At 37.4% G+C, this 19,583-nt stretch overlaps 2 protein-coding genes across 2 annotated transcripts; one reads left to right on the top strand and one right to left on the bottom strand.

The window, feature by feature from the left end:
- Positions 1-770: 770 nt before the first annotated feature.
- On the top strand, positions 771-5,751 carry rlbp1b (retinaldehyde binding protein 1b). Its single transcript, XM_007234322.3, has 8 exons — positions 771-851; positions 1,426-1,470; positions 1,981-2,109; positions 3,050-3,254; positions 3,563-3,741; positions 3,864-4,022; positions 4,448-4,558; positions 4,718-5,751. Exons 2-8 carry the CDS (start codon positions 1,459-1,461, stop codon positions 4,844-4,846), a joined length of 924 nt encoding a protein of 307 aa, XP_007234384.1. The 5' UTR covers positions 771-851; positions 1,426-1,458; the 3' UTR covers positions 4,847-5,751.
- A 216-nt stretch (positions 5,752-5,967) lies between these two features.
- Positions 5,968-18,354, bottom strand: abhd2b (abhydrolase domain containing 2, acylglycerol lipase b). Its single transcript, XM_049484202.1, has 10 exons — positions 18,164-18,354; positions 15,939-16,171; positions 15,439-15,614; positions 14,813-14,980; positions 14,314-14,497; positions 13,684-13,776; positions 13,451-13,552; positions 13,049-13,118; positions 12,849-12,933; positions 5,968-7,410 (listed from the first exon to the last, which is right to left on the bottom strand). The coding sequence occupies exons 2-10, from the start codon at positions 16,148-16,150 to the stop codon at positions 7,208-7,210; spliced, it is 1,293 nt and encodes a 430-aa protein (XP_049340159.1). The 5' UTR covers positions 16,151-16,171; positions 18,164-18,354; the 3' UTR covers positions 5,968-7,207.
- Between the last annotated feature and the right edge of the window lie 1,229 nt (positions 18,355-19,583).

The raw sequence follows: 19,583 nt of genomic DNA, 5'->3' as shown, positions 1-19,583 counted from the left end.
GATTACAAGGTTGTAGGTTTGATTTTTTTTGGCACCTTGAGCAAAGGCCCTTAACCCTCTCAGCTTTAGGGGCCAGAAGCCATGTGTAAATTTAAACCCGAGACACTTAATTGCTGAAATCGCTAAAGTATAATTAAAATACTATCAATAAAATTTACAAAAATAATAAGTATGACTTATTTACCAAGTAAGAAACTAATAAAGTGCTCATCTGAATGTTTATCTCCACCCAGACAGGGATTAGGCCTAACCAAAGACTACATTTCAGTGGTAAATCTCTTTAAAAAAGGCTGTGTATTCCAAGACTAAGCTTAACTCTGGAAAACTGCTATTTTATGAAACTCATGTGAAAAAATAGTCTAATGTGAAAGAAATTAGGGCATATGTGGTCCTAACCTCAAGAAATATATATATATTTTTCATTTTATTTTACAATCTACGTGGCAATATTTACTCTCTTAAAAATATATGTGCTACAGTGAAAGGGTTATAGCACTGCTCAAAGAACACAAAGAACATTACACATTTGCATAAAACAACACACTTCACTTTTCACTTTAATTTTGTGTATCCACTTTAACATCTACAAATTCCTGATCTTTCAAACTGCCCTTATATTAAGTAATGTAAATGATGACTACAGCATGTTGCTTAAAACTATTGGTCAATATTCTCGTTTTTCTTTCCTCCAATTATTTTGTACTGATTAACGTAAAATCTGCTCTGTGTAATCCTGTGTGACGGTGTTAATCCAGAGGGAGGGGAGCCACTACAAATGATTGAAGAGGGCAACTCCTCTCCCCACCACAGTTCTAGTGGCAGACCCTCTCAGCTGCACACCAGTGTGTCAGGTAAGTCTTGCTCAGATTTGGCCTGGGTTCTGTTTCTTGGGCCTTTTTTAATCCCTGTAGATTAGTATTTGTTTATAAAATATATTTTATTAGATTGTCTGGATTTTACTTCTGCCCTGAACTGGGATTCTAATGATTTTAACAAGAAACTAGATGCTTGGTGTTACTGAGGCGGGACTATTTGTTAATAGTGTGACAGGTATAGGGCCTAATTTCCCAAATGCATTATAGTGTTAAGGTAGATAAGCATCTTAACTGGTAGAAAGAGTGTTCAATGTGATGCTAACTCAACCATTTAGGAATGAATTCTGTGCTAAGTTGCCTTTGGGAATTCTGAAGTAAATTATTAGGACAAAGGCCCATATATTGCATTTTATATCATTGGAGTTGAGGGTGCTGGAACCACCAGGGTTTTAAACTGTATTTTTTTTTCTTTTTTTTTCTGACTGTGTTAAGAGTTATGAAAAGTGCTGAATGTCTTGACAAGTCATGTAGTTAACAGGATGAATAGCAGCATTCTTTAAGTGATTTCCTGAAGCTAAAGCAGTGTGTTATATAATCCTTCTGATTCCAGTTTTCCTCAAGACTGCACTGAACATCTGAAGCAATGGCTGTTGTAGTGAGTATATAAACCTCCATCAATTTCTTATTTGATTGTTTTAATTCATTTTACATTTCTGTTCCCAAATTATTTTGACTGTTTTTTTTTGCTATTCCCCATCCCAATGTAGAGATACTTATTTTAAATTACTACTAAATATGGCAAGAATGGTTTAACATTAGAAATTAGTTACATCTTCAATTCCAATAGAACAAATTCCACATTTCTCAAATCTCCACTCGTGGATTTCATAGCCAACAAAAATCCCTAAATCATAAAAGCTCTAAGAAAAGGGCTTGCTAGCAGTTGCTAGCATTAGCTGCTAATCTCTCATCTGACACAAAGGTTGTTTTCTATATTTTTTTCTTTTTTAACCAGGCTTTACTCATTCATGTGAAACAGATTAGCATTTCCTCACACTAGGCCCCATTGAATGGTCCTGCCTGAGGAGAGCTAAGAGTTCTGGATTAAAGTGTTTTTACACAGCTGATTCAGGGTCATTCTGATGCCACTGCTTTCTGTTCACAGAGTGGAACCTACCGTATGGTGTCAGAAGAGGAGCAGGCCCTCAGGGCCAAGCTGGAGCATCTCACAATCAAAGACCATGGGCCAGTGTTCGGACCCTCGCCCAAACTGCCTGACCACACCATACAGAAGGTGTGATCACAAACACATACATGATCATCACAGATGCATCTAAAAAATTAATATAATTAAAAAGTTACTTTATTTTAGTATTTCAGTTCAAAATCTAAAACTTATATATTAGATACATGTTTTACACACAGAGAGCATTTATTTCTTTTAATGTTGATGATTATGGCTTACAGCCAATGAAAACCCAAAAATCAGTGTCTCAGAAATATATTATGTAATATAATAAAAGACCAACTGTTAGGCAGAAGGAAGCATGACGTGCTGTAAAATCTCCTGGTAGATTCTGCGTAAACAATAATCACATAAAAAAATAAAATAAACACTTCAAAACAAATCACTCTGTGTGTTATAAAACTTTAAAATATGTGTTTTATATTTTGAACTAAATTACTAAATTTGAACTAAATTACTTAAATTATTTTTTAAGATGCACCTGTACAATTATTCACAGCTTTTAAACCAGTGGTGTAACCAACATCTTATTGTCTAATGAATTTGATCATATAATGTCTTATTATTATATCTCAAAACCTTAAGAGTAGACCTCTTAGTATAAAATAACATTATGTAGTACTAAACAAGGGTTATTTGACTCTTTGGCACCATTTCTGGTGCTATATAGAACATAGTTTATATTAGGAACCATTTACATGTGCTCTATCATTGGAAGAATCCTTCAACCAGTTCTTTGGGTGTCATGCTTCTCTGTAGAATCCCTTTCAGGCATATGCCACTGGTTTTAACCCATTATACAGATTACATGTTATTTTATAACAGGATCAAACATCCATAAAGAGACATTTTTCATTTTTGAATAAGAGCTTTTTTTCATCTTTGAATAGTAGTTGGGATTACTTCAAAACTCATACAAGACAAAAAACATTTTAACCATATTTGACTTATCACTGTAATACCTACTGGTATGTTCTGGTTATTGCAGGCTAAAGATGAGCTTAATGAGACAGAAGAGAAAAAGGTCTCAGCTGTAAAGGAACTGCGGAGTGTCATAAGTGAAAAGGCAGCCAGTGGAGATGAGCTAGCCAAAGCAGTGCAGAGCACTTTTGGCGAGAAACCTGACGATGTGCTCGTGAGGTTCATTCGGGCCAGAAAATATGAAGTAAACAGAGCCTTTGAACTCATGAAGGGTAAGTACATAATAGTTTTTCACACATAGTTATACATCACAAATGTTGATAACAACCACTGTGATATCATTTTCTATACTCACGTCTTTCTTATCTCATAATACAATATATATGATACAAATATACAATACTATATATATATATATATGTGCTACTGCTGAAACACAGAGCCAACAATCTAAAATATAAACATCGGAATACTTTATAACTAATGCATAATGGTAACATATATTAATTATGGAGCAAAACCATGCTATATCTACACGAAAAACAACAAAAATGACATAGAAATGTCCCTATCGCTTTAGGGTATGTGCGCTTCAGGCGAGATTACCCTGAGTTGTTTGAGAACCTGACTCCTGAGGCTGTGCGCAGCACTATTGAAGCTGGTTACCCAGGAATCCTCTCCAGCAGAGACAAATATGGCCGTGTGGTGCTGCTCTTCAACATTGAGAACTGGGACTATGAAGAGATTACCTTTGATGAGGTAGGAAATCTTTTAGATTTCATAAAGGTGTGATTTTAGATTTCTGGTCTACTTTGGAAGAGATTTTTTAAGATTTGCTTTAGAATTATTTCTTGCTAATGTACTTTGGTCATATCTTGAAGATCCTTAGGGCCTACTGTGTCATTCTGGAGAAGCTGCTGGAGAATGAGGAGACTCAGATCAATGGCTTTTGCATCATTGAGAACTTTAAGGGCTTCACTATGCAGCAGGCTTCTGGCATCAAGCCCACAGAGTTGAAGAAAATGGTGGACATGTTGCAGGTAATGTGTTGTATGATTCAGCTTGTTTTACTGCATTTTTCCCCCCTAGAGTTTAATTCATTTACCCAATTTAAGAACAGCTGTGTAATTGTCAACAATATGAAAATTTTATGATAAATAAACCAATAAAAGTGCTTTCAAATATTTAGAATATTAAAAGTTAAGTGATTCTTTTAAAAGATTTTGCTTTTCCTGTAAATTTACCATTTTGCAAATACTTTGGATTTTGCCTTTGAACCATCTGTGTAGTTAACACACGCAGTGATAAAGTGAGTATTGGTGGCATAATCGGATGTATTAACACCCTTTCATCATATTTTCTTACATTGGCTTTTTGCTATTACATCGCTTCGTGAATTTTAATGGGAAAGAGCAACAATCCAGCATTCCATAATACTAATTCTAAAAAATCCTCTACTGCACAGGACTCTTTCCCTGCTCGTTTCAAAGCAGTGCACTTCATTCACCAACCCTGGTACTTCACCACCACCTACAATGTGGTCAAGCCCCTGATGAAGAGCAAACTCCTGGAGAGGGTGAGTTCACACCACTTGTGGAGTTCCACTTGGGCTCCTCTCACCGCAGTGCTGCTTAGGGGGCAGCACTCCTGTTTGATCTTGCATTAATCAGAGCCTTTTCTGACTGAGCATTCTGTCTGTTTTTCACCGGGAATCTTGCTTTTTATGTGTTTGAAGGTGTTTGTCCACGGAGACGAGCTGGAGAGTTACTACAAAGAATTTGATCCTGAAATCCTGCCATCAGAATTCAATGGAAAAGGTTCCAAATATGATGGCAAGGCAGTATCAGCGAAACTTTTTGACTGAGAATTATTCTGAAATGTCTTTATGTAACACTATTCATTCATGTTGTGGCATATTTAAACACTGAAATGCGTTTGCGAATGTGTTTTTTTCTGAGTAGGGGAAAGCATTTATTGATCAGTCTGAACCTGTAAGGAGTAAAGCATTATTAAATCCTGAGAAAACTTGCCCAGTAAATGCATAACAACTATAAAAAATATATCACAAGTGAGATCTAGAATATAGTTATCATCTTATAAACATGTGGTTTACAGTGCTCCAGTGTTTACGGTAAATATGTTAAATTAAGAGCCATTTGTTCTCAGAGAACTCTTTACAATAGTGGGCCGTTTCCCAACCTAGTTGTGAACTATATTATTTATTAAGAAATCTTCATTCAAAATGGCGTTTAGTCCAAGACTTATTTCCTTTTTTGAGAAACTGACCCAAGAGGGTAAAGCATTTCTGTGAAGATTTGATTTGCTTCATTTACAAGAAAATGTGAGAGGAGGATCAGGATCAATGCCATAAAAAGTTACTGAAAACACTTTTGCCGAGCTAATGAGAGGGGGATTAATACTGTTCTAACTGATGTTTGGTTTTGGGCACAATGACCTTAGGGTTTATCGTCAGGCGCTCCAGAGACTCTCATTTTGTTGTCAGTGCTTTAGTATTTAGATTAGTAGAAACCTTTTGCCGATTCGTCATGAAACGGTTCTATACAGCACTGAAAAGAATCATTTTAATCAATACACTGACCCCTTGTCACTCTGCTCTATAGAACCATTGTTCCTTAGGGTATATATTCTAGCGATGTCACCCTTAAATAATGTGTACAGTAAAGTGAAAGAATAAAGATGTGTGCTTGTCTCAGACGTCTGTTTTCAGATGCCACAGTAAAAAAATAAACTGTTAATCTTTGGTCTTAATGCTTGTGAATCCTTTTTTCCTCAGTCCCAGTCAATGAGATTAAATATGAATGAGGTCAAGCATTATATGGCATGTTTTCATACCCATTAGTCTTATGACTAAAAGTAATCTGATAGCATAAAACACATTCACAGCATATTGGTGAAGTAACTGGCCTAAAGAGATAATGAGGATTAGAATATATTAGTCATACTAATTAAAAAAATAACCCCAAATCATTGCAAAAATAACTTTATTTTGCAGAAACACTGTATTTTACAACATTATCCCACGTTTGGTGTGCACTCATGGAACTATAGTGGGACATAATCCATCACTAGGCTGGATTTATGGAACAATAAGAGATTAACAGGTTAAACTCCAAACAGAAAAGCTGTTGTTATATTTAGACAAAGATTTGGAAGAGACTGGGCAACTCTGGTGACTAAATAATGAAAACTACTGTACTTTACAGTATTATGTCACACTGGTCAAATCCAATTCTTCTTACTAAGTGGACTATTTTGTAATGCCACATTGAAAAAAAATAAAGAAATCGAAAAGAAAAAAAAGAAACAGGTCTCACTGAGCTCACAGTTCAACACGTCATATCTAGGGCAGGGTGGTTAAGGCTGAATGATGTGTTGCACATTCTTTTTCTTAAAGATTCCTTTCTGGATTTATCCTCCACTGTAACTAATGAAGCAACATCAACACGAAGTTGACAGACATACAGACGCACAGCAGTATACTCACCAGTAATCAACATGAGACACAGAAAAAACGTCATTGCTTTACATACATGTACATACCATACACACCAAGATTTACCACTTAATATTAAACTGCTTGGCCAAAAATGATCTCGACATTTATTTAATTTTTTTGCACTTTTATATAATAGAAAATCATCTGATTTCACTAGCTGCCACCAGGGGGCGACACTGCAATACAGAGGAAAACTGAAATTTCTTGCTATGGAGTCATCCTGTACTATCATAATAAACAAAATCATACTAAACTAAATGAGATACAAGAAAAACTACTTTTCTCCAATCAAATAATTATAGTGTTCTGAAAAAGTGCTACCTCTCTGTGACATTAATCTCCCCATATTTCTGACAACTTCCCACAAAGATTCTTTTACAAAACATCTGTTCAAATGTTGGAACACATGCCTTTCATTTCTCAGTGTACATTTATAAAGAAAAAAATGAAACTGAGTCTTGTTCCAGCTCAATATGAATCCATATACCCTGTGTTATCACTTGTCACCCTGTAAATTGTATGTTGTATTGTGTGTGTGTGATAGTGGTGAATTCATTAGAGTTACTGTGCTAAAGCCAGCTGTGATCATAGAGATATGTGAATGTGCAAGACTGCAGTTCATCCAGAGGGTATACACTCGGTTAACGCATCACGCATTGGATGCTCTTGAGTTATTCGTTTGAGTAAACTGAGGCATATTGAAAAGTGCTACGCTTTGCCTTTGAGTTCTGTGCAGTCTGTTGCTTGGTGGCACTGTGGCTGTTGCTTCTGCCATTGGCAGATAGCATTAGAATAACTGACGATAACTTTATCCATCCATGTAAGAGGCTGAGGGAAGAGCACAGCACCTTCAAAAAAGCCCAGGTGCCCTCCATGCAGCGTCAGCACGAAGATCACGTTCTCTTTCTTTTCTGTGGAGAAGCAAAGAGGTTAAGGGTTAGCCTGCATATGTTGGGGATTCATCCAAAATGTTTTGCTACATTACTAATATATAGCAACATAATATATAATTATTGCCATATTTTTCACACTGTAAATCACATGTAAAATCCTTAAATCCTTATAATCTGGTGCACCTTATGAAGTGCAGCGTTATACAGTAGTTTCAGTTGAGAGGCTGGAGCTGTATTAGCATTAGGCGCTAACTGTGCTAAAGGCTACCTCTTTGTCGTTTGGAGGGGATGCTAAGCCCGGCTAGCCCTGCTCTTAATTGCATGACCAGGTGTCAGACACAAATCACATATATCACATATTTAAATCTCAGCTCTTTTTTAACCAGTGTTTCAGTAAGGAAATTTGACCCTTTTGGCTACCTTTCTCTTTCCGACACCTTAAACTCCAACATGTTTCCTGTCTTTCACCCTGGCGCCATACAGCGAGCGAGCCAAGAGTCCTATCACAGCTCTCTCATCAGTCAGCAACAAAACCTGGAGTCACATGAATGAAAGTGTTTGCACTAATATATTAAGGTTATGGTCTAGGAAAGCAGCTCTATGTCCCCAGTCAGAACAGGGATTGCCCTGTCTATCACTGCTGTCCTCGATATGGAAAGGAGGTTAGCAGAGGAGCGATGCCACCTGACGTGATTACAGGGCCATATGGAGGTCCTGCCAAACAGCGCGCTGAGAGCTGCACCATGACAGCTGGCCTCGAGCTGAAAAACACCAGCAATGAAGCTTCCTGTCATCCCTCACTACTGAGTCTACAACAGGCTGAGAAAGCAAACCGACCACAACCTTCAACCTAAAAAACATTAAATAATGGAGAACAAGTAGCAGGCAGTAATTCCAGTCACGCACTGGAACACTTAAGCTCACTAAAGTGATTACTGAAAATCTAATTTACACAATAAGTACTCAAGACGTTTGATGTCTGAAATGTAGTAATATAATTTTGTACCCTATTACAAAAATCTGTAGGCCAGAATGAATTCCAAGCTGGTCTAAGATTGTTCACAAACACCTAGTTAGGTTCTTTTAGACCAATTAACTAGTACAGCAGCCTCAGATAAACATCCCCAAAACTGCATCTTTACAAAAGAAGAAAAAAAACTTAAAAATCCTAATTTGACTTATTCAGTGTTAGTTTTTATTATAAAGTTATATATAAAGTTTTATTATAAAGTTTATATTGCAAATATTTAGGAGAATTTTCACTAGTTCATTAATCATGATTAACAAAAAAAATGTAAACGACATTTAAATGATGCAGTAAAATAAAAATTAATTGGACAGCTAATATAAGCTATTTTATTAATGATCATATACCTTTATGTTGCTAGTGTCCAGCATACCAGTGTAGTAAACAAACAGGGCCCAGTTGCACCAATTGTGCGTAAGTTCAAACATAGGCTAGTAGTAATGTAAGTGTTTACTAAATTCAGATTTACCATTAATCATTGGAGCTTCAAGTAGGATGAAAAAAAAAAACACTTTTACTGCTGGGTGTTTGGAGACATCTTGGTATCACAAGATATTGCAAACATACACAACATGTTGATTGCCCTGTGTGTAAAAGCGAACAACTGTTCACACGAGTTAGTTGTTATTAGGTAAGCCATGCCATACAAATGTGCGGTGCAACCAGATTTAGTAAATGGTTAGTTTGAAACCAACTAGTAGTAATTAAGGACAACTTAAGAAGGAACTATTTAAGATGCTTTTTGTTCATTTCTACCATTCATTTGACAGACATTAAAAACTACATAAGCACATCTAAGATTACTTAACATCTCTCCAGTTTTATTAAAGTGTGTAAAGATTTAGAAATACATATAACATAACAAGATAACAAGCTTCTTAACATCATTGAAAATTGTAGCTGTAGTGGACAAAATGCATTGCCTAATGTCCTAATGCAACATTCTGGGTAAGAGAACACTGTTTATGTGAGTTATCAGCTTTTCATGCTAAATTTAGCTATATGGGCACCAATCATATCAAAGAAGACTAGCAAGCTGTGCCAAAGAGTTACAGAACCTATATTAACACAAATTTCCCATTGCAATTCTTATTTCTTATTCCACATTTGATGCTTTTAGGTTAAAGAAAATATGAAAGTAATATTGCAGAATGTTCCTGTGCGACATGCAGCGTGGGGCTAATCTGTTTTTTTTTTGTACTGACTTATCAGCACTGACTGATAAGCTGAATCCATGAAGAAACCCAGAGCCGCTGCAGAGAGGGAAGCGAGTGCATTGCTCTGATAAATATTCACGCAGGGCCAAATGGATCACATGGCCCTGAAAAATTCAGTACCAGGGTCTTGAGAGCAGAGCTCAAGAAGCACTCAGAATCTGTCTAATGGAGCAAAGACATGGACTGCTACAGAGCTTTAGCGATGAGCTAACCTGCTGTGCATTAAGGCTATTAACTCTGACAACTTTGACTAAAATAAATATTCTGTTCTTTCAGGATTACTAATCCTCAATCTGGGAGAGAGGCTGTGTAAAAGCTTACCTAAACGCTTTGCAATAGCTTTATATGCAGCCTTCGAAACAAGAACACTGATTGCTTTCTAAATTCATGGGTTTAAAATAGCATTTTTCTTTGGCAGCTAAGATAAGAGATAAGATAAGAAATAAGATATCTGTCCATGGCACTAAATCACAGATACATCTACCTTGTGTCTACACTTACTGACCATTTCATTAGGCAAAATCATTAAACCATATACATTATTTAGGTAAGCAAATACCAACAGTGGCTCATCTGTCACATTTCACCCTCACCATCAATAGAAACAGACCATAGGTGCTAGAGGATGACAAACATACATCTGGATAAATGTTGATAAAGATGAGAGCATAGTGTACAAATATTGTAGCTGTTTTTTAGAACATGACCAGTATCTATGTAATATGTAATATGGTTGGTGCTTAGGTGTTATTTTTTATGTGGGATGATACGGCTAATCAGTGTATATCATCCCAGCAATGATCATTTGGAATAATCCTTTTTTATTGGTGGGCTGCACAGACTAAGCTTGTTTGCCAAACTTTGCAGCAACAGCTGTGCTACAGGCAATAACTGTCTGCATGTGTATCTACGCTCCTCATCAAAAAATAGTTGCATCCTGAAGAAAGTGTCAAAATGCAATGTTATTTGTTAGGAAGATTAAGATTACCCCACACTTCCCCCACATTTTCAATTGGTACCAGTTGTGTGGCAATGTGGTTGGCCATGACACAGCATCTGGGTCTTCAAGACAAACTCTGCAGCAGTATGTGGATGAGCATTGTCGTGTTGGAATTAGGGCTGTCCCTAACGATTATTTTTTAAACGATTATTCTAACGATTATTTTTTTCGATTAGTCGACTAATCTATTCATTGAGAAACATATTTAAATAATTATTTTACGTTTTAAAGCAAACGATAAATTACTATATTTATATATAATAACAACAACAACAACAACACAAGCCTACTAAACCAAACCCCACACTTATAATCACTTACATGTACAGCACGTTGTTTAGATCTATAACGCTAAAAATGGATAAGCTCCCATACACCACAACCGTGTGTTGCACTGTTTTCTGTGACCGCTAGATTTTGTGACCACTGGCAAGTAGTTCTCAGCAGACCGGTGCACTGGCCGATTCGAAACGTGTTCGTTTCTAATGTTTACCCCGACTGGCCAAAACGGTTCAGTTTAGGGCTGAGGGTAAGGTGTAGGTATAGAAAGCTTCCGTTTTGCCAATGAACGCTCATAACCGTGAGCACTGGTCACAAAATTCCGACGGTGACAGAAAACGGTGTGACACCGCAGCGCCGACGGCGCTAGCTAAAATAACTTAAGGCAGCTAGCTTAGCTAAACACCTGAACTTATGAATAATGCTACTGTTTCTGGAAACTGCGAAATGCCATGCACAAATATAAACCAAAAATGTATAATTTCTGCCTGTGGCAGGTTTAAAACCTTTGGTAGACAGCCTTAAGTCTTTTTAAGGACACCCGCGGAGACCCTGATGTAAACGGTAACTTACTGTGTGACCCTGTTGACATAGTGCTCCTGGATGTTTGCGCTTCAAGTGCTCCTTTTGCACGTATGGCAGAGGACCACATTGTTGCCCTTTTGCGTGAAATGCTCCCAAACTTTAGATGCCCGCTGGCGTTTTTTTGTAGCTGGAGATTGCTCTCCGGAGTCCAAGCTCTCTAGAGCTTAGATTCTCTGCCCGAACCCGACATGACCCGAGGCCCGCCCGTAAATCCGACCCGGGCTCCAGAAAATAGTCCGAGATGTAGGCGTCTGTTTTTTAATTATATTTTAATTTAAAAAAAAATAACGAAAACTGAAAGTGAAACTAAACTAATTTATTTATAAGCGCTGTTTTCACTACCGCAGTTCTACAGCGGGGGTGTTGTGCCGATTCTGTCCGCGAAGCGGGAGTCAGATTCAGCAGAGAGTCGGATTCGGCACAAACGCGGCGGCACCTCGCGGTCCGCGGTGTCAGTTGTAAGCGCTCGCGCTAGCCGCAAAATACGGCAGAAAACACTGAGGGAGCTGCAGAATTATGAATGGGACTAGAATATGAGCACGAGGAGATCAAAGAGAACCTTCACCTGTGAGTAGAACAAGCAAATCTCTCTCTCTCTCTCTCTCTCTCTCTCTCTCTCTCTCTCTCTCTCTCTCTCTCTCTCTCTCTCTCTCTCTCTCTCTCTCTCTCTCTCTCTCTCTCTCTCTCTCTCTCTCTCTCTCTCTCTCTCTCTCTCTCTCTCTCTCTCTCTCTCTCTCTCTCTCTCTCTCGCACACGTGAACTCCTCCGCGTTTGACTTGCAGAACTGTGTTTAGCTGTTCTTAAAAATCATTTTAATTAAATAATAGTTCTATGCTTCTATGTTACCGTGTTAATTAACATAATTCTGATCATATTTCGCTCATTAAAACAGCCCGAAAACAGCCAGTTGGAATTTTTGGGCCCGATCTAACCTCTAATGCTCTCCACAGGCGCCGCCATGTTTACGACGCGCCGACGCACGTTATGCAAATCGATGTATTTTTGTAATCGATGACGTCGATTATGTCGATGCGTCGCCCCAGCCCTAGTTGGAATAGCATTCTGGAGTGTGCATTCAGAAAACATGGGGCCACTAGTGGCATGACCTTACTAATAGAACACTGGGCTGCCAGTAGGCCTTTATAGAATACCAAAGGTAATCTGCCATTGTACGAAATTGCACCCACACCATGACACCAGGCCTTCTGAATGTGTGATGTGTGACAACAAAAAACAAACTGTTAATATAAACGCTGAATACAGTGCCTCCACAAACCTATTCAATGTCTGTCTCCACCAGAGAAAAGTAGCACTCATCACTGTCACTGAGAAACACTTGATAAAATACCTGCTAGTGCCCGAGGTATGGTCAGTAGAGAATCATGGACTAGAGGATCATCTGAAGAGTTCACCAGAAGTAGAGGGACCGTTACCTGACAGAGGACAAAGGACAAATAACATTACTATTACCTTCATCACCATTTTTTGCTGTAGGGCTGTAGTTCAACTAATACAATCACCTTTTAGTACAGTTTTAATCTTACTTACATTGTGAATATAATGTGCACAGCTTTCCTTTTCATAATATTCTTTTAAAGAATCATGACCATGAAACTTTCTGAGGAAAAACAGATGGACAGAGAGTTGCACACAGGATACATTCTGGGCCACTAATTGCTACTGAAGCTTTTAGCAGGTGTTTTACAAATGAACACTGAATGGATCATTTGCATTTTTCCAACAAATCATATCAGCAAACAGTTGTGCTGGTTTATGAAAGCTTTAGGAGTTCGGCCCGATACTGTAAATATTTTCCAGCGTACGCTTAACTACACACTGACAAACACACAATTATAAAACTTCACTTTTGACACAAAAGAACACAGAAAACACTGAAAATGTATTCACATTAACCAAGAGCTTTGATTACACAGACTAAGCAAATAATACCTCATAATGTTGTCGTCTATCTGCATTAGAGATGTGGCTGTGTACAGGCGACTTAGATCCATTATCTCCATTTTGGTGGAACGTGTGCCGAACAGGCTTCCTCTGTAATGAGAGCGCACTCACATTACCACACACACGTATTAATCACATGCATAATATTTAGTGTTCAGGGATATTCATGAAGCCATTAATCACACTGTCCTCAGTTATTAAAGTTTATTATTAGTGCTCACCTGTGGGACAAGATGATCTTTTTCATGTTGTCTGCCATGAGGAAGTTATAGAGTCTCCTGCATCTGTCCCACTGTAGAAATGTCTCTTGAGCTCTAAAATATAAAAACAACAAAAAGAACCAAAAGTTAACTTTTATTATCATGACTATTAATTGGTTAGTATCAATTACGAGTATAATATTTTCTTATGTATTTTATGTATTGATAAAAGTGGAGTGTGGGCCTACATACACGCGCTTACTGATTGAAGTAAACATGTCATGATAAAATATGCAAGGATAACCTCAATCATTTATGCAGACTTAAATACTAAACACTGATCTTAAATTTTCTTTAGTGAGGAGCTCATTACCATGAGCATATATTAGAATCTAATTCTTGTAATAATTAAATGTTGATTAAATTATAATACTCCCATTTGTCCTTTTTAAAAAGAGTTAACTGCACTATTATACTATTGTATTTTCATTTCACTAAAAATTTTAATATTTTTTTATTATCACAGTTATTTTTGTGACAATGTATCATCCAAACAAAAATAATTATTGAGACAGGCCTACATTTTAAGAGAAACCCCATCAAAACCACATTGAAGCACAATTTATCTTTATCTGTGTGGAATACACTCACCTCAAAGCGCTATAGCCCTGACAGACACTGACACAGCACAGGACCCGATCCTGATTAATCTGGTTCTCCCCCAGGAACTTGCACACAATGTTCCCACCAAGACTGAAGCCCACCACTATGAGCTGAGTCTGGGGGAATGCCCGTTTGATATAGCTCACCATGGCTGAAAACTCCCATGTACAGCCTGTAATACAGATCACAGCACAGAATATAAATCCTGAGTGATGACTGACAGCATTCAGTGATGAAACTAGGTGCTAATATTTCCTAATTTAGACTTTCGTCTAAAGCTAAAGCAGGTGCTAGACTGGTTACCAGAGTGTTACATCATAAGTAGCTTCCATCACTGAGCAAAAAAATTGGACAATGATACTGTTTATCACATTCTTTGCCAACCACTTAAAATCAACTTAACTCCAACATGATGAAATAGTTCTAAACTCTTGCCAAACATTTATGTCCCATTGGCAGGCATTACATTACACAAACACAGGTTTACCATAAGTGAACATCCTTGGGGAGGTCAGCTCGATGTTTGGAAGAGCCCCTAAGTGGTTGAGAACAGCGCATCGGTAGCCTTGCTTCTGGGAGTAACCCACGAAGGTGCGAATATAGTGCTTCTCACTGTGGTTACCGATCCCAGGACAGATCACCATTGTTATATCATCTGCAAACAGACACCACAAAGGTGGTTGGAGTTGTGTACTGCACTGCTTCACATTTTCCCCATGGGTTTCCCTCCCAGCACAACAGCCTACAGTCCTTGATGATTTAGCTTAGGTGTTTTGGGAGCTGATGTAGACCAAAAAATGTAACATCTGGAAGAATCTGAGGGCTGATTAATACTGAAGGCTTGGTGAAGATCTAAAATTTCACTGCATGTGAGAATGTAATTATGGCAAGTCAATTTCTCAATCTTAGAATAATATGACTTATTAGCTTCACACTAGGTTAGGACTTTATTCTAAGCTGTTATTAAATACTACATATTACAGTGCCATGAATTTCAATTGTAAAATGAGTTTTAAATGTATATTTTCACTAGGTTTTCTACAACTATTACAATGACAAGCAGAACATTTTATGAGTGACTGTTTTTCACTTTTAAACAACTAATACACTTACCACCACTTAGATGGTCACCAAGAGGCTCAAAAAGGTCAAACGTGGCTGTAGCTCCATCTTGCATGGGAAGATACATGCGCACGCCACATGGATGTGGAGAACTGACCCGGCCCATCTTTCCATACAGCGCAGTTTGAAAATGCCCACTTTTACCCCACAATAAGGGTGGAATGTACCTGCAAACACAAGTTATATAAGAGCATGCTGATGCAGGATGTATCAGGTTGCAGGTAACTGTAGCCGAGTGGTTAGAGGGCTCGGCTGAGTCGTCTGAAGATTAGGGGTTTGATTCCAGCTGATAGCATGTCCTTGATCTAACCGCTTAACCTTAAGTTGCTCTGGTTGCTTCAGCTGGCATGTGAAAGTCAGTTTGAAATGGGGTGCAAACATATGACATAATAGATAGAGATTAATTTGAACTATTAATCTCTATAATATATAATATATTTTAGTTGTTTATGATAATTTCTACAGCTTTTACAGTAAGGGTTTAGACTTACTCTTTGGACAGGATGGGGCATGACTTGATTAGGTAGCGATTGAGGGTGGTATCCTGACAGGTGATTTCAGGGGCAGCAGTGGGACTCTTAAGGTTAAGGCAGCGCACTATGATGTAAAGCACCGTGGCCACTGCAGCCAGCTTCATGCCATCAAACATGGCCGGCATGTCCGGGCTGATGGTCTGGGATTCTGGTTCCACATGGCCACTCATGGCAGACCTCAGGCTGCTAACCTGTAGAAATTATAACAACAATTTAGTTCAAATGAATTGCAAAAGGCCAGGTTTTGTAGATTAATGTTTTAGTAAACAAGAACATATACTTTAACATTTGGTTGGACTGCCTTTAGCTTTGATTACGACACACATTTGCTTCTCTAATGTCACAACTAATGCCCCCCCCCCAATATTTTGTACTGATGATGTGAGATTTGGATCACTGCACAAAGTCTTCTCCAGCACATCCCAAAGATTATCAATGGGGATCAGGTCTGGACTCTTCTGTGGCCAATCCATGTGTAAAAATTGTGCTCCCTGAAACCTGCACTGTTTCTGCACTGTCTGAGCCCCATGAACCCTGGCATTGTCATCCTGGAATATGCTCATGACATCACATCAGAAAAGAAAAAAATAATTGATGGTGACCTCATTCTTTGGCCACATAATGATGCTGAACCTAGACCTGACCAACTACAGCAACTGCAGGTTTAAGCAATGACCCCACAAGCTTGTACGATAGGTACTAGGCATGATGGGTGCTTGTGTACCCTGACGCTCTATCACTCTGGGACAGGGTAAATCAGACCACATGACCACCTCCAATGCTGAAGAGTCTGATGGTTACCCTCACTGATAAGTGATTTTCTGAAGGTAACACATCTGTTTAGTCCCAATCCCTTGGGTTCCCTATACATTGTGCATGTGGAAACACTCTTACTTTCACTATTAAACACATCCCTGAGTTTTATTGTTGTTTTTAAATTATTTAATTTTACAAAACACTTTCCAGAAATTTTTTTTCGACCACATTCCTTTCTCAAGATTGACGTTTTCCCCCACTTTGTAATAATGTGTTGGGACATTTCTTCTGCCAAATTTAAATGGTTTAAGCTGCAATATCCTTACATGTTTTCTTTGTTGATTTATGCATTCCAATAATTTGACCCTTCTAAAACAGATTAACATCTTTACTACAACCGCAGGATATGTTTCTTTCCACATAGTTATTAAAGAAATGAAAAGCTACTCACTGCATCAGTTACACACAAGTAGGCCTGTCACAATAAATATTTGTGTGTGGACAATGTATTGTCATAGAAATAATTGTGATGAATGATATTATTGTTTTTTTAAGACCATTTTGTGTCACTGATTTGATCTTTTAATAGCATAATAATACAATTAGTTTTAAAGAGTAATATTTTAAATTCTTAAGAATATTCAGACCTTCAAATTGTAATAAAACTTAAAAATAAATATCCTTTGCTGTTTTTAAAGTCAACATTTTGGGCAACTCTTAGTGAGTTCTTTTCTCACTAAGAAAAACATAATGAGACCAAATTACTTTGTATAAGTCTGTATATTTTACATATAAGTCTATTATGTAATTATTGTGACAGGCCTATACCTTATATAAACAAAATTAAATAAAACAAAACCAGTGTTTTATATTTTACCTACAGACTAATTTACATTTATGGGCCTTTCTCGATAAGTAAAATAATTGAGCTTATGCCAATATATTGTATGATACGTCGATAATGTAATTATTGTGACAGGCCTACACAACAAGCAGAAATGATCCAATAGGAGGCTCTTACCTGTTTGCTTAATTAAATCCAGCTGCTTAATTAAATCCAGTGCATATGGAGAAGTATGTATATTACATATAATAAACACACATATACACACACACACACTTAGTGATTCATGTATAAAATAGCCACAATGACCCAGATACTGATACAGTAATACTAATGCTAGAAGTCATATGCCCAGCTGACAGCACATCTGCACGTCAGCTCAGGTCGCTGAGCCATTTTCACTTCCAATGAAAATAACGTTACACTAACGTAAGATTAACGTAAAAACGGGTCATCTGTCTAAACTGGCCTGGTCAGTCTGAGTTACAGAGAAAAGCCTACAGTCACACGGCAGCAGCAGCAGCAGCACTGGGTGGTGGTGGGCTGCGCCACAAGATGTTGGATGCATGAAAGCGCTACGCACCGTTTAAACCGAACCGGAGCTCGAGCTGAAGAGGCGGAGGCGTCCTCAGAGTTCCGCTTATCACTCTGACCACAGGTCTCCTTAATCCTCAGTTCGGATAGAGATCAGCTTAACACAAACAGTATGCTATAGTAGCGTAGGAACGCATTCATACCCAGCAACTAGGTTTGGTAAGATGAAGGCAGCGTCATCCTCTGAATCCTATTGGCGAAATGTGTGTGACATCACTAAATGGGCGTGGTCTCCGCCATTGAGCTTTTCTCTTTAACACTAAACAGACACTGGTCACACTACAGAAACATTACTTATTATAATTTAGGAGACAGTTCATCTGTAAATGTATATACAGCTCTGGAAAAAGAGACCACCTCAGTTTCTTAATCAGTTTCTCAGATTTTGCTATTTATAGCTATATGTTTGAGTAAAATAAACATTAGTTGTTTTATTCTATGAACTACAGACACATTTCTCCCAAATTCCTAATTTGCAGAAAATTAGAAAATCAATATTTGGTGGAATAACCCTGGTTTTCAATCACAGTTTATATGCATCTTGGCATGTTCTGCTCCACCAGTCTTACACACTGCTTTTGGATAACTTTATGCCACTCCTGGTGCAAAGATTTAGCAGTTCAGCTTGGTTTGATGGCTTCATATTTTTAATTTAGTAAAATCAAAGAAACTCTTTAAAAAAACTTTTTTTTTTAAGTTTTTAAGTGGTCTCTTGGTTTATATATATATATATATATATATATATATATATATATATATATATATATATATATATATATATATATATATATATACTTAAGCATAAAAAATCCGTTTCAGTTATCATATAAATGTAATCAAAGCCAGTATGAGTAAACTGGAGTAAAACACTCATTGCAGTTTCTAAAATAAAGCTTTGTTTATTTTGTTTATTTTGTTTACCATAATCAATATTATGGTGTAGATTTAATATTAATATTAATCTTATTTATTTAATATTAAAATTAATTGTGTAGATTCACTTCTGTCTTTTGGTAGCAAAATAAATAGCTTAAATGTTGTGTAGACATCCCAAACTTTGGCTTTTTTCACCACTAAAATAAAACTGAAAAGAGGTTTTAAGAGTTTCCACAGCAAAACAATTTACAATTTTACATCAAACTGAATTATTTTATGACCAATAGGAAAAACAGCCTGTCTAGCTCAAGTTGGTCAAGCTGATTAATCTGGAAACCAAGCCAAAACCTGACCACCAGTATGACCAAGCATGAAAGCTGATCGAATAGCATGACTAATGTGGTTGGCCAGCATAACCAGAATGACCAAGCACGACCAAATCAAATGCATATTTTAACCACTTTGTCCTTCAAAGCAAATTCATTTAAAACCATCCAAAACCGGCTAACAGAGAAAAAAAGAAAAGTGTTCTT

Source organism: Astyanax mexicanus, chromosome 10, assembly GCF_023375975.1.
Source record: "Astyanax mexicanus isolate ESR-SI-001 chromosome 10, AstMex3_surface, whole genome shotgun sequence".
NCBI classification, from domain to species: Eukaryota; Metazoa; Chordata; class Actinopteri; order Characiformes; family Acestrorhamphidae; genus Astyanax; species Astyanax mexicanus.
This window is presented reverse-complemented; position numbering and strand designations above follow the sequence as displayed.